The sequence below is a fragment of the Convolutriloba macropyga genome, chromosome 1 (assembly GCF_964194025.1).
Source record: "Convolutriloba macropyga chromosome 1, txConMacr16.3, whole genome shotgun sequence".
NCBI lineage: Eukaryota > Metazoa > Xenacoelomorpha > Acoela > Convolutidae > Convolutriloba > Convolutriloba macropyga.
Window position 1 is genome coordinate 47901061 of NC_134468.1, and position 14497 is coordinate 47915557.

Below are 14497 nucleotides of genomic sequence, written 5' to 3' on the forward strand. Positions count from 1 at the left end.
ATTGTAAGATTTGAAACCGCTGACCACTAGGGTTTTAACTCTTGACCTCTTAACTTTTTCAACATCTAAGCACAGAATTCAGAAACTAAATCTGTTGCTGAAACAAAAGTGATCATTAGATAGAACATGTCAATGCCTTAAAAGACTACACGCTAATAATGGTTATGTGTAGCAGGACGGAAGTTTCGGTTTCGAAGACCTCCATGGTAGGAATGCTCAAAAAAGTGTTTTTTAAGTTGGTTGTTTTTTTTATGTTTTATCACTTAGTAGTGTCATTTACGGTTATTTACATTTCCAAATGGTTTTGTAATGAGACATTAAAAAAACAATTTAATAGGTCTAGTCGATAGTATTTTTTATGATCTTGATCATTATGTATTTGCATAAATTATTCGGGATTCTGTTGTCCTAAAGTTGGTGTCATAGTACTTATTGTAATTAGTCGCAGGTTCAGTTGGCTTTCTGGAGAAACGTAAAAAGACCTATTTAAGGTTTCGGCTAATAATTTGTGGTTCTCATGACTTTATCACTATGTTTTATTATAAAATATTAGGTAGAGTTTTTCTGCAAGTAACCGCTATTATGTTCGTTGTTTAATCGCATATTCTATTAAATTCACCCTTGAAATCTTTAAACAGGCGTTAGTTTGATGTTTAAAAGTAAATGGTTAATGTTATCTTAACTTGACCGTTCTGTTAAAAAAATGTCGTCGAACATTCAATTATGGCATGTAATTCGATTATGGCATGCATTTGTTTTTCTGTTTGTTGACCTACAACTTAGTGATATTGGTGACTGGTGTCATTGGCTCTAGAATGTTGTGTGATTAAATTTTGTAATGTTTACATTTAATGATTCATTTCACCTTTTGATTGTATTCGTAGTTCTTCTTGCCGCCTTATGTGTGTCTCACAAATGCTCTACAATGCTGAACAGTTGAATGTAGCAAGATAGAGATACAAAGTTGCATTTTCTTTTGCTTTTGATGCCACTGAAAAATATGTTCTCAACATCCTTTTTTTAAGTTTTGTGTTCCTTCGGTCTCCGCAAATTAGGTGTACACTAGTTGTGAATGTTTTCAGAACGTGCATTGACTCAAAATTTTTCCATTGACTTTTGCAATGGTTTGATGTTTACGAAAAAATTTAGCTTAGGACTTTTTAGATGTAGCTTTTTTACAAATAAATTGGACGTTTTTATGTCTCGTTGAGAATGAAAATTTGCTGTTGCTTTAAATGTTTTTGATAGTGAGGCCATAAGTCAATTTAATTTTTAAATTTTTTGTTAGCAACATATGACGTCACACTCACTCCAAATCTGCGTTTTGTTAATTATTTCAATTATGAAATTTTGACGGAATTGCGTGCTTTAGTTCATTATTCATACTTATTGAAAAGAATTGTTTTTGTTTTTGCGTGATTATGATTTTGCTCACACGTGACGGCGTTTACTTCATTCTCAAAATTTTCTCATTTTAAAGACACTTTTACTGACTTCAATTGAAGAGATAACTGAGTATAAGTAGCTCCAATGGAGTTTTTTGAGGGCAACTAATTGAAATGACACATTATGCAGTTCACAGTTATACAGTTCAATCAAAATACAAATTATACGCAATAAGTAAAAACAAAACTGAATATTCTCTTCTTTGGTTTTATTTTTGTTTATTATTAATAGCCGCCGTCAGCGTCTCAACGGCTATTATTTAGATGCTGTCCTTTCTTTTTAAGATTCCGAAGAATCTTTTATTTTTAAGATCTGTTCACAGATTTTCACGATCTTTCAAGTCAAATTGAAGTGATGATTTTGGTGACGGTGAAACAGGAAATGAAAAAAATCGGTTTTTGTTCATATTCATATGCAACAATTTGACTTTGATTTTTACTGTATTATCAATTTTTTGATCGGATTCTTTTCAATTAAGTGGTTTTCAATCCATTCATAGTCCGTTTCAGGTCGTTTTTTTTGTTTAGTCAATGAAAATTCTGTGAATTGTATGTCAAGACTTGTCCTGCTATGTTTTTTATTTAACTTTACATTTTGATTACGTTTTTCGTTTTACATAAGTCACAATTTCCACGTTTGACTCGTGACTTAATTCACTCTCTATTTGAACTGAATGGATTTCAATTTTTTCACTCATTGATTTATGAAATGTAGTGAATAGAGTCAAAGTCAAGGGTGCAAATTGAAAAGAAAACGGGACGATAACGCCCGGTCATTAAGTCGTAGTCTATTAGGTCATCAAAGTTAATTAGTGCGATTGCTAGCTGAAACTACTATTAAGCTTAATAGCTTTCAGTTAAGAAGCGGAATTAAATATACTTTTAGAATCTAACTGGAACTGCACACCTTTTTGACATTTAGGAAAAAAATTGTATCAATTTCTATCTCTTCTTTTTTTCTGTTTCAATACCGTCGTGAGTCAAGCACGTCAACGGCGGCTATTTTCAGGCAATATTCCAACTATGTTATTTTTTGAGAGTGCATACGTCTACAAAGCTATCAAAGCTGTTTTCTGGCCAAAAATAGCTTTATATTATAATACTAACAAAGAAAGGAAAGATAAAGTGTGATGGCGGTGTTTTTGTAGCTGCTGCTTGTATGCTGGCGGGATCATTTGTGAACGCTACAACTACAGTTATGTTGAAACAGTTGGCCTCTGCTAATGTACACTTCGCAGTCATCATGTGTTCCAGCGGATGGTCCACTCTAGGTTAGTCACCATCTCGGCAAACATTTCCATCGATAGTACAGTACACTTTAACGAAGTAAAATTAAGAGTAAGAGTTTAATGAGCCTTCGAGAAAAATGAAAAGGTGTAACAAAAATTCAAGTAGTATGATTTTTAAAAAGTTATAGAGAATAAGAAATATTACTCTGTTTTTACAGTCCTGTTTGTATTTTATTGCGATTTTTTAATGGAAATTCTTTTACCCAACCGACAAGTTCACGTGATTTTTCATCTTGCAAAATAGAATAAAAAGGTGACAACCGAAGACAATAACTTCCTCAGTAGCTCTCATAGCACCTCGATAGCTTCTGGCAGTAATAAACTATTACCAAGAGTCCACACTCAGAGTAAATCAGTACTGAATCATAGTAATTCACGTCTGCGTTTCCTATTCTGGCCAAATTCTCATAATGTCAATTTTTGCCCCGTGCCGAAACAAAATCAGAACAAAAAAGTCACTCTCTGTACTTACTCCAAAAAGTTTTAAAAAAACAAGTCTTTGAATTATTTGATCAGACAAAAAGTACATTCTGTTAATAAGCAGGTCAGCATAAGTCACAGACTGTGCAAATTATAAAAAAGGCTGAGCAAGCGGTGCAAATAGAGTAAACACCTAAAAACCTAAAGACCTTAATTGTTACAAACAATCCAATTTAATTCATTTCAGCGAATGACTGTTTAAAATGTACTGTGCAATAGTGCTCTCGTTTACCTATAATATTCAGATGAAAGGCAGCGTTCGTTTGCGAATTATGCCAAGGAAAATATGATGAACTCATTAAACTTTCACAATAAAGTTTTACAACACATTAAAGTTACACAACACATTAAAGTTTCACAATAGAAAGAAAGTTGTCACAAGATGTGATATGATTTCATATTTATTCAACTATGGCTAATTTGCACATGTGTTAGAATATAGAGAGATGGATCTGTTGTAATTTCATGGCAACTCTTTTTCTTCTGAAACAACCAGTTTTTGATATCTGACCTTCAGTTGGTGTAAAATGGCCTCCAAAATTGACTTTTTCTTCCTTGAAACATGGGGTGCTAACTTAGTTTTGCCCCTCAAAACAAAGATAAAAATAAAAGGTTTTTGGCCTCCGGCCGACTGATCTTTTGGTTATTAATAGCCGCCCTCATCTTCTCAGCCGGCTATTATTGCGCTCGTATTTTTTTTTTACTTCGTCAAACTTTTTTTCGCTTTACCATTTTGCCGCTTTTTCGACATTTTGCGTGAAATCTTTTTGACTTCTCTAGGCTAGTTTCTCTCTTCTCTCATTCTGCTAAAAGTGAATTTGAACATCAGTTGCTAAGCAAAGCAATTCAAAATGAACAGAGTCGGTATAAAAAATTGAAGTCAGAAATAGAAACGGGATAAACCCATTAAGCCCAATTTTAGATGCCCACTATTTGAACGTCGTTCCTATAAGTCTTAGTTACCACCTCTAACGCTTATTGGCGTTGATAGTAGCCCCTGTAGCCTCTCTCTAAGAAACAGAAGTGTGTTCAACTACGAAATGCCATCAAAATAAATCGGACTTAAAAAATATTTTTGTACAAAAATCTTTTTTTTTTAATATATTCTATTCGTTCAATCCCAATATTCTATTCGTTCAATCCCAATCATGCTTATTGGAATCAACGGCGGCTATTTTCCGGCAATCTGCCGGGTATGTTCATCATTGGAATTATTTATTGCAAGGCTATGATAAAAAGAATTAAAGGTCAGTCAGCAAACCCTGAGACAAATTAGGCAGCATTAGTAAAAATATTTCCGCAGACAAAAATGCAGCCTTGCCTTCAAGCAATATTTTTGCACTTCACTGATAAATTTAATTTCTGGCGGTTAAAATCAACTTTTGATCCGAAAAAAAAACAGTTGGTTACTTGATTTGCTTGAGAGCAATAAAAAATCCTACAATAAAATTGTTATCAGCAGTTCTCTGGCAAAGTCCTTCAGCACAGAAAAAACTATAGCATTCAAGTTCTTATGACCTTTTCCAAAAATTGAAACAGATTTCTTCCTGGGACAAAGTTCCCGAGTCAGTGTTCTGCACAATTTCAAGGCTTTTATAATTTCCACTTTTTAGAGCAGAAAAACATGTTTGTGTTCTAAATCACTTGCACCAAAGTTTTTGCTCCTCATACAGCCAAAAACTAAGACGTTTTGCATTAGACGAGAAATATTAACACTCATTTTGCATTTTTTATTGTATGTCATAAGTGTCTCGTTAATTAGGTTAAAATCTAACAACCTTAAGTGTTATTATGTTAATTAATTTATTGGAAATACAAGTCGATTAAATTAGTTAGCATAATAACACAAGTTGTTATTAATTAAAGTTTTAACTTAGTTAACGAGACAGTTAGAACGTACTCTAAAAATGCAAAACGAGTGTTAACCTCTCTCTTCTAGAACTTTTGGTTGGCCCATCCTTAAAACTTCATATGTTGAAAGGTCTATATTGTTGTTCCCTCTTAATCTCCGTTTGAATGCTGTTTCTATGTTGAATCAGAATCTTTCAGATGAGTTTCCTTGTAATAATAGACTAAAATATAAGAGACTCAAGCTTCTAATGAAGCAAAACGACTTAACTCAAGCTTATGAAAAACTATTTGATCATGAAAAACTTTATTTTTAGAGACATCGAAAAAAAATTACAATTTCTTGTTCTTGTAACGCTAAGACTTGGCCTGCATGCATTATATATATATATATATATATATATATATAAAATAATTTGAAGATATTGGAACACTCACTGTGCCCAAAAAGTTCTGATTCTTCGCCCGTAAGAGGACCAATAGCCTAGGTACAGTCTTTTAGAGCACAGCCATTTTTTTCCGGAACAAAAAAGGAAAAAATAAAGCCTTTAAATGGTGAAGAAAAACGAATTTTGAATTTTTCCCAGGAAAAATACAGTTCAGTTCATGGAGAAGGTCTTAAGCAGTTAAATGCTCTAACTCCTTCTTTGCTGAAAGTCTTTGCAAAAAAACTGCTGATAACAATTCGTAGCAGTTTGTAGAGTTTTTTTGCTCTCGAGCAAATCAAGTAACCTACTGTTTTTTAAATCAAAAGCAGATTTTAATCGCCAGAAGTTAAGTGTATCAGTGAATTTTATATATATATTTCACTTGAGAGCAATAAAAACAAACTGCTACAATTTGTTATCAGCAATATTTTGCAAAGTCTTTCATCACAGAAAAGTTTAAAGCATTCAAATGCTTATGACCTTTTCCAAGAATTGAAATTATTCTTCCTGGAAAAAAAGTTCCAAAGTCAGTGTCCTTAAAATTTCTTATGTTAAAAGGTCCATATTGTATTTCCCTCATAATCTCTGTTTGAAGGCTGTTTGTTGAATTAGATTCTTTTAGATGAGTTTCCTTGTAATACGATTAAAATCTAAGAAACTCATGCCTCTAATAAAGCAAGACGACCTAACTCAAGCTTATGAAAAACCATGCGACCAACTTTATTTTCACGGGCATCGAAAATATTACAACACCTTGTACTTGTAACTCTCATTTCTATGATCAAGGCGTACGACGATCCGCCCTTTCGATGGAGTTGGTTGATGAAGTATGGCTACATACCCATGTGTATGTAATAGTTGGGGATAATGACGCTAAGACTTGGCCTGAACCAGATACAATTATAAGAATTTGAAGAAATTGGGAGACGCAATGTGACTCAAAAAATTCTGATTCTTTGGCCGTATGAGGAGCAATAACCTAGCACGTCTTTTAGGTGCAACCATCTTTTTCCGTAGCAAAAAGGAAAAAAATTAAAGCTTTTGAAATGGTGAAGAACAACGACTTTTGAATTTTTCCCAGGAAGAATACTATTTCAATTCATGGAGAAGGTCATAAACTTTTAAATGCTCTAATTTCTTTTTTGCTGATGGACTTTGCAAGCAAACTGCTGATAGACAATTTCTAGCAGTTTGTTTTTTTTATTCTGTCCGAACATTATCTGTTTTTTTAATTGATATCTGTCCTCTGAATTGTCTGGAGTTTTTATTGCTCTCAAGCAAATCAAGTAGACAACCGTTGTTGCCGGATCAAAAGCTGATTTTAATCGCTAAAAGTTGGATTTATGAGTGAAGTGCAAAACGTTGTTTCAAGGCAATGCTGGTTTTTTGTGTGCAGAGAAACTTTTACTAATGCCTAATTTGTCTCAGGGTTTGCTGTCCTTTTATTTTGTATCAGGGCCATGCAGTGAATAATAACACTGATGATAACCAAGAAATCAGACAACCAGAGGCCAGAATCCTGGTAATTTTACCTTTGTTTTAAACGGCAAAACTAAGTTGGAACCCCATTTTTCAACGACGAAAAAGTGAATTTTTGGATTAAATTTACTCCAACTTAAAGTCAAATTTCAAAAACAGTTTTTATGTCATTGGTCCCCTAACCAGTCCTTTCGTCTACCTATGAAATTCAGATGATTAGCAAAGTTCACTTACTAGAAACCCCAATGTAAATGAGATGAACTGATAGTTTCACATGAAAAAGAGAATTGCCATAGATTCACATTTTAATCGCGTCCATCTTCTCTCTACATCTGAACACATATGCATATTCAGCCATAGTTGAACAAAACTGAAATCATATCACAAAAATTGTATCCCACACAAAATTGTGAGGACCTCATGATTTCCGCTTATGTGAATGGCTCATTTCCTCACTTCAACATCAAGGTTAAGCTCAGCAATTGATGTTGCTATAGTATTTTTGGACCTTACAACCCCAACTCATTGCTGCAGACAACTCAACTGATGTCATACAAGAACCTGATGTACTCCTCTTGTCGTGAAATGGGTTAACAAAACCTTGTGCATAGAAAACACTTCAATATCAAAAACCTATTTTCTCCAGATGGCTTCAAACTTTTCAAACTCTTCTTCAACTCGCAAACAAATGGTTTTTAATTTTCATTCAAACGCTCAAAACAACCTAGACAACCGAATAACCTAGACAACTCGTGGAATTTTTGTTGTTAGATTCTTCAAGATGTAATGCAAGAAAGGTGAGATGTGCGCTTGCGGTCGTTTTGGAAACTCCTACAGCCCTGAAACCCCGCCCCCTATTTTCCTCATCACCTTCCCCATACACTCTTTGCCCCCTCCCCTCCCAACTTTTATGCTTGCGCTGCTCACCACGTTTTAGCTGAATGCAAGGAAAAACCCAGGGGCATTAGCATTTTGAGATATTTCAGTCCAATTGTATAAAATGAAGCAAATCTTGCTCAGTTTAATTATGATCTGCAATAGGTCAACAGCAAGGCGACATTTTAGGCTCAATAAGCTTGAAGCGGTCAAAACATTGTAACTTGACCCTTTGAGGTGGTTTTGATGTAAATTCATTAAATCTTAACGTTAACTGTGAGAGCAACTGTGGTGCAACATACTATTATATAAATGATACTATTAAAATACTATTATATAAACCAGTTTACAAATGAGTAAATATCTTAGTTTCCTTTTTCCTGGTCAGTGTGCAGAGTTCATGCTCACTTTCGATCTCTTGGTGAGACCCACACACTCTGGTTCTCGGAGCTTATCGTACTTTAATCGCATTTGATCAATTGTTTTAACAAAATTTCCATCATCAACGTTGAGAATGTTTGCTCGTCATGCTCTTCATGTTTTTCAAGTTCTCATTTACTCTTGGTTTTTTTCAATTTCCCCGCCCATTGGGTGAGAAAAATTTGGTTGGAAAATAGTTTCAAAATTGAAAACAGTTTGTCACATGAACATCGATCTTGAGTTGATCATCATCTTGAGTTAAGCCAGTGAATTTACCAAGAATAAGCAAGGAATTTATTATATCTAAAATGAAATTGCTTGAAATCATACGCACTTGGAGGCAGTCAGTCAATTTTGTTTTTTTTTGAATTTCACCAGAACAGCAACAGAAAGTATATATTTTAACACGAATAATTTAAACACGTATTTAATTATGTTGCTAGTAAAGTAGGTGAAAAGATGAAAAGACTGGTAGTCAATTTTCTTTACCAGGAACGGGTTTAAAGTCTTTATCAGTACTTCTCCAGTGAAATGAACGTTTTGGATTGGCTAATCAGCACTGATCACGTCTTATTTCAAGTCTTAACACTCTCAACAAATCTTGGCCAAGACTTGACAGGTCGTAAAACGCTTTGAGTGAAAATTTCGAATTGACCAAAAAAATTTTGTAACGTGCCATTATTTGCACAGAACCTCACTACACTTAAGTTGATACTGGTCGTGGGCTGTTGCTTTGATAAAATGGAGCTAAAGGGAGTTGTAATGGGCAGTAATTCGACCCGCACATTGTATTTTGGCGTTTTTCCGGGCCTATTTTGGACAACTTCTTGGCTATTTTTCTCGTTCGAGACTTGACTCAGACATGCCAGGTATTGGTAAAGACTTGCCCAAGACTTGTCAAGTCTTACGATTTGATTTAAAACGTGCCATGTATGAAAAGTGACACGATCAGAGCTCTGATACAGTACTGATCCAAGACTTGCAATAAGACTTTTTCAGTGCTGATTAAGAATTGACGTTCAGTCTGGGTAAGCTCTTGCAGTGGAAACCCGTTTCTTCTAAAAAATTGGTTAATTACTTGCGTTCACATACTTTTAAAATGCAGAGTCGTAAAAGTTAAATATAATTTGAAGCATTAATTGAACTGTCAATTAAAAGTTTGAGAAATTTTTCAAAAAACAGTAAGAAAGGGGATTCTTTTATACAAAAGGTTAAAAAGTAGTAAATAAAGGCAAAAACTGAAACATTATTGAGCTAGTGCAACTCATGATAAAAAGGAAAACATCATTGTTTTTGGACAGCAAAAAGCCAAAGGGTTTTCTAAAGGTTTCAAACAATTTTTGACTCAACGTAATGAAGAACAAACTGTTTACTTGCGATAAAAATCAGATCTCTGATAATTTCAAATTTCTGCGTTGAATTCCAATAAAATTACAAGAAATGAAATCAACGGGGCTATAAAATTATTGACAACTTGTATTAAGTTCAATTGAATAATTCTTTTACTTCGAAACCGCCACAATACAATTTTTGGCAATCCTTTAACAACGAAAATCTAGTTTTCTTGCAAAGTGTACCAATAATACAATAAAATGTTCTTTCCTCTTAAGAAACTAGCCTTCAGGGGCATTGTCTGCTCATCTGAACAGTCATGGACAAATATTTTGAGATAATGAACGCTCGGACGATGGTCTCTATAAAGTTTTATCAAATGACAACTCAATCTAGGATGAACCGACAACAAATGTTCAAAGGTGGTTTAAAACTTCTGATCAGAAACAGTTTAAAGGTGACAGAGTTCTGGTCGGTGGCCACAAAGCACGAGTGGGAATCTTTTGCTATTTGAGTGAGTTTAACCAGACTGCAATAGTGGCCCAAAACATCAGCATTCACCAATTTTTAATAGTGAAATCATCTTAATCTTATGTGGTGGCCTTTAACTTGTTACAAAGAAAATTAATAGACATTGGAAAAAATACAAAGAATTTTCAGATCAGCTAAATAGGGTTATGCGTGATTGTCATGTCAAACTTTTCGTTCCCGTCCTGTCAAACATTGTTTTTAATTGCTCTCGAACGAAGTTTGAAGCAAATTTTCTAAACGTATTGGTCATTTTTAGTGCAAAATTTTGGCTTGACCATTTGTGCGCTTTGGCTCTAGAACATTTGGTGACTCTTGAGTGACTTTTTCTCACTATAGTTCTTAATTTTTGATTGATCGAAGTTGCTCTCGTTCTGAAATATAAAAGTTTGCTAGTAGAAAAGATGTGTGATCGTCATGAAATCAAATGCATTGTATCTCATTCTGTTCAGACTGCCATCCGAGTTGTCGGTGGTTTGAACCCCTTCTGGGGTCGTTTTCTTTGCGCCAATAAAACTTTTCTAAGCTACATCCTTCTAAAGAAAATTGCCCCCCTCCTGCCGTTCGAGAGCAATTCATCCTAATTGGTTTATGTCTTGCTAAGATGAGACTTGGTTGGATCGAGTTCATTAGCTTGAGGTCAGTGAATGTTAGAACCAAGTTTCTGTGGGTGGAAGAATTTATCTAGTGACATTTGATTGATTGAGATAAATGATAACGCTTGAACAAATTTAAAAATAGAAATGAATTTAAGTTTGCGTCATTAATTATTGACGCATCACAAAAATTATCTCAGAGTTCATAAGTTATTAATGAAATTCAAACGCAGCTAACTAAGGCAAAAATGATCAGAACTTGTTTAGAAGATTTGAATGATTAGAACTTGTTTAGAAATATGATTAGAACTTGTTTAGAAGGTCAGAATTTGATCAGAAGATTTATGCCGAACTGTAGTAAAAAAATGCTAGTTTTGGTATTCTCAGAGATAATGTTGAGCGCACTAAAGTCTGACAATGTTTAAAATTATATGGAACGGCGTCGCGAGAAAGTCTGGACAGCGGTCTGGACATGATCTGGCCAGAGAATTTTTTTGATCTTGGATCAGAGATGGTTCGAGCAAAAGCAAAAAACATTTTCTGCTCACGGAATTCTGTGATCAGAGGTGATTTCAGCCTGCGACGGTCTGATCAGGGGTCACTTTGGTCTGGGTTTCAATATGTGAAACTAAAAGAGCGATCCAGACAAAAATTTATACGGGCTGTTAATATTACACAGAAAGACTATACTATGAAACTAGTTGTCATTAAGTGTGGCTGCAAGCTTGCAATTTGTTTCAGCTTACGGCTCAGTGGGTTTTCTGGTGCTGTACAAGTCAGGACAAGTTCACTCAACAGACCTGTGCATTAATACTGTGCACACAAGTGCATTAGTTCTAGTGGCTGGGTGTCTCGGGTACTCTGCTCAGTTCACAAACATACAGGTTCTCAAACACATCAGGGCCAGTGTCAAAAGTGTCCTATGCAATACCCTCAATGTATTCCTAGGCTTCCTTTATACCGTACTCTTAACTCCGCAAGAGGTTCATATTCACATCATGTCAACCAGTTTCAAAAGATCTGATGATTGAGAAATATTCCGTTAAACGAGATTTTTTCTCGCTTGCAAATTTCAACACATAACTTAAAACAAAACACCTTTTAGAAACACTAAAAGCAAGCAATTTTTCAAAAAAAAATGCGCTCAGCGCTATTTATAACTGGAAATCTAGACAGGGCAGGTAAATAATCTGTTTTTGAGCTGGGAAGCCAATAAGCCTGAAAATTGATGATCAAAGGAGGCTTGAAGGTTGGTATCCAATTGCAGTGCAGTGCCTTTTGATTAGCAAAAAAGTCGCAACTTCTGGTTGCGTCTATTGAGACTGTATTTCGCCATTTTTCGAATTTTGACTCACGTCATCAGTCTCAATAATTGTTCAGCTCTATTCGTGTTTCTTCCAATGAAAGTGATTCTATTGGAATCTTTTGGTGTTCGTGCAGCATTCAGCAGGTCCGGATTTTGTTGCTGTTCTGGTTAATCAGTTTTTGCAGAAATTTTACCGGTAAACCTGGTGCTTTCAAAAGCAGGATTCGACAAAACCTACTCATTTCAGTAATACACAACATCAATAGTTAATAGAGCACCTCACTACTGAAGTCCTTATACAAACCAGCCTTAATTCGTGATTCAACGAAATCACACCCTAAGAAGCAAAAAGCAATGGGAACAAGAACTACCAACCAGCAGAATTGCATAGTCAACATACCGCATCAAAACAAAGCATACTTCATCATATACGAACCATTTTTTAACGTAAGCAGAAAGAGGAAGATGAAGAATGAGAACGCTGAGAATAACACAAAAAGAATGTGTTAGGTAAGGTAAGATTTAAAGAGAGGAAAGAAGACGAAAAAATATTTGGGGTGTAACACAATTCAGACAAAATCGAAGAAGGACCACACGCAGACAGACTGTTATGAAACTGAATTGTTTCGTGTCCGGACAAAACAGTCCCAGACAAAACAGTCCCAGGCAAAACAGTCCCAGGTCCCAGACAAAACAGTCCCAGACAAAACAGTCCCAAATTGCAAAATATTCCCAGACAAAACAGTCCCAGACAAAATAGTCCCAAGAAAGCAGAAAAAATAGTCCCAGACAAAATAGTCCCAAATAAGTATCGGAACAATTGTAAATCTAATCTACAAACAATTATCAAGCATAATCTATGAGTTAAGCTTCTGAATGCATTGCTTTTAATTGATATGAATTAGGATTAAACCAAAAACTCCTTACAAAATACATTATTTGGCAAAAAATTATGTTAATATTTGTTCAATGAAATATAATCACATGAATAATTTAAGGGTTCCGTTGTTAATTGTTGCGAATATACTTAACTTTATCTTTAGTTCGGACTATTTTGTCTGGGACTGTTTTGTCTGCTTTCTTGGGACTGCTATTCGGGACTGTTTTGTCCGGGACTGTTTTGTCCGGGACTGTTTTGTCTGTTCACCAATTGTTTAACTTTTTGCCTCGACAAAATGCTGGGACTATTTTAATTATTACCTACAATTTGGAGCTGGTACCTCCCTAAAAACAAACTCCCTATATTCTCTACTGTTTATTAAAAGTTTTGAAGTTAAGTAGTTGCTTCGTTTTAAACCTCATTTCTCAAAGCGAGTTCAAAAATCGAAATAACCTCTGATCAGAACCATCTGAGCACACACCCAGCCATTCTTAGACCAAAATTACGGTATTTGGATAGCAGTTCGCACGCACAAAATTGTACTGGATTATCTGAACATGATCTGCTGACAGGTCATTTCGGTTAGGAACTACCTGCTGAACACTGATTACACGAAAACTTGTTCAAAAAACTGATGGGGTAAATAGAGATAAAAATGATTTGTTTCATAAGTTGACATGATGATAATAAACAGGAAAGTCTGAACAAATGGAAAATATTTGGAGCAATCCTGGTACTCTGTTCGGGATTCTTACTCTACGCAAAGAAGGAAGGAAAACTCACCAATATTATTGGGAGGAAAAGGAATGAGGACGCAATCATATCACGAAAACACAGTGAGATAGGAGATGATGACGAGACTAAGCTTCTCAGGGACGGTCCCAGTGATTCTGATGCATAGATAAAAATAATGTTGATTTATTGATTAAAATCATTCACCAGTGATATGTTAACTAATTCAATTTTTGATGGAGATACTCGTTATTGATAGAAGACATAGAGCTGATCATAAACAATTTGAACATCAAAATTAAAATTTTTGGCGGAAATTTAACCACTATTTACAGAGAATGCTCTGCTTTAAAAGCTGCTGGCAGAGATGAAAGCTCTCTCTCTCTCTCTTCTACAAATTTTTTATTAGCTTGTCTGAGCACACAATTGAGCGAATTTGAAGATAATGGTTTGCATAGCTTGAAAAGAGGAGAGGTAGTCCTTACAAGTAATAGATATCACTGTAAAGATACAAAAGTATCAATTATGGCGGTCACCGAACTGGCCGACAGGGGGTTATATAACCTAACGCCTCAGCCACACGTACCAGTTCTAATGGTTTGGTTAGCTAGTGACATTTTGAACAACCAGATTGTTCAAGTAATAAAAATACTAAAGCCGTCTGCTAAGCTTCTCGTTTTTGGTGGCCAGGACTGCTCCCGTACTGAAAGAAAGCCGTAAAAGGTCAAAAAAGCAAAAAAGACACAAAATGCCGGGATAACGCCCAAAAATGGCCGAAGAAACGTCAAAATTAGCCGGAAAAAAACGTCAAAAAAGCAAAAAAGACACAAAATGCCGGGAAAACGCCCAAAAATAACC

The 14497-nt window shown here is 35.0% G+C and overlaps 1 protein-coding gene across 2 annotated transcripts in view; it reads left to right on the top strand.

The window, feature by feature from the left end:
- LOC142349619 (solute carrier family 35 member G1-like) overlaps positions 1 to 13882 on the top strand; it is a 128742-nt gene extending 114860 nt beyond the window's left edge. For both annotated transcript variants that reach the window (XM_075401319.1, XM_075401310.1), the window contains 3 exons: positions 2593 to 2716; positions 11463 to 11704; positions 13602 to 13882. In XM_075401319.1, the coding sequence (XP_075257434.1) occupies positions 2593 to 2716; positions 11463 to 11704; positions 13602 to 13808 (573 nt within the window). In that variant the 3' untranslated portion in view covers positions 13809 to 13882. The remainder of the gene's footprint in view (positions 1 to 2592; positions 2717 to 11462; positions 11705 to 13601) is intronic.
- The last annotated feature ends 615 nt before the right edge of the window (positions 13883 to 14497 follow it).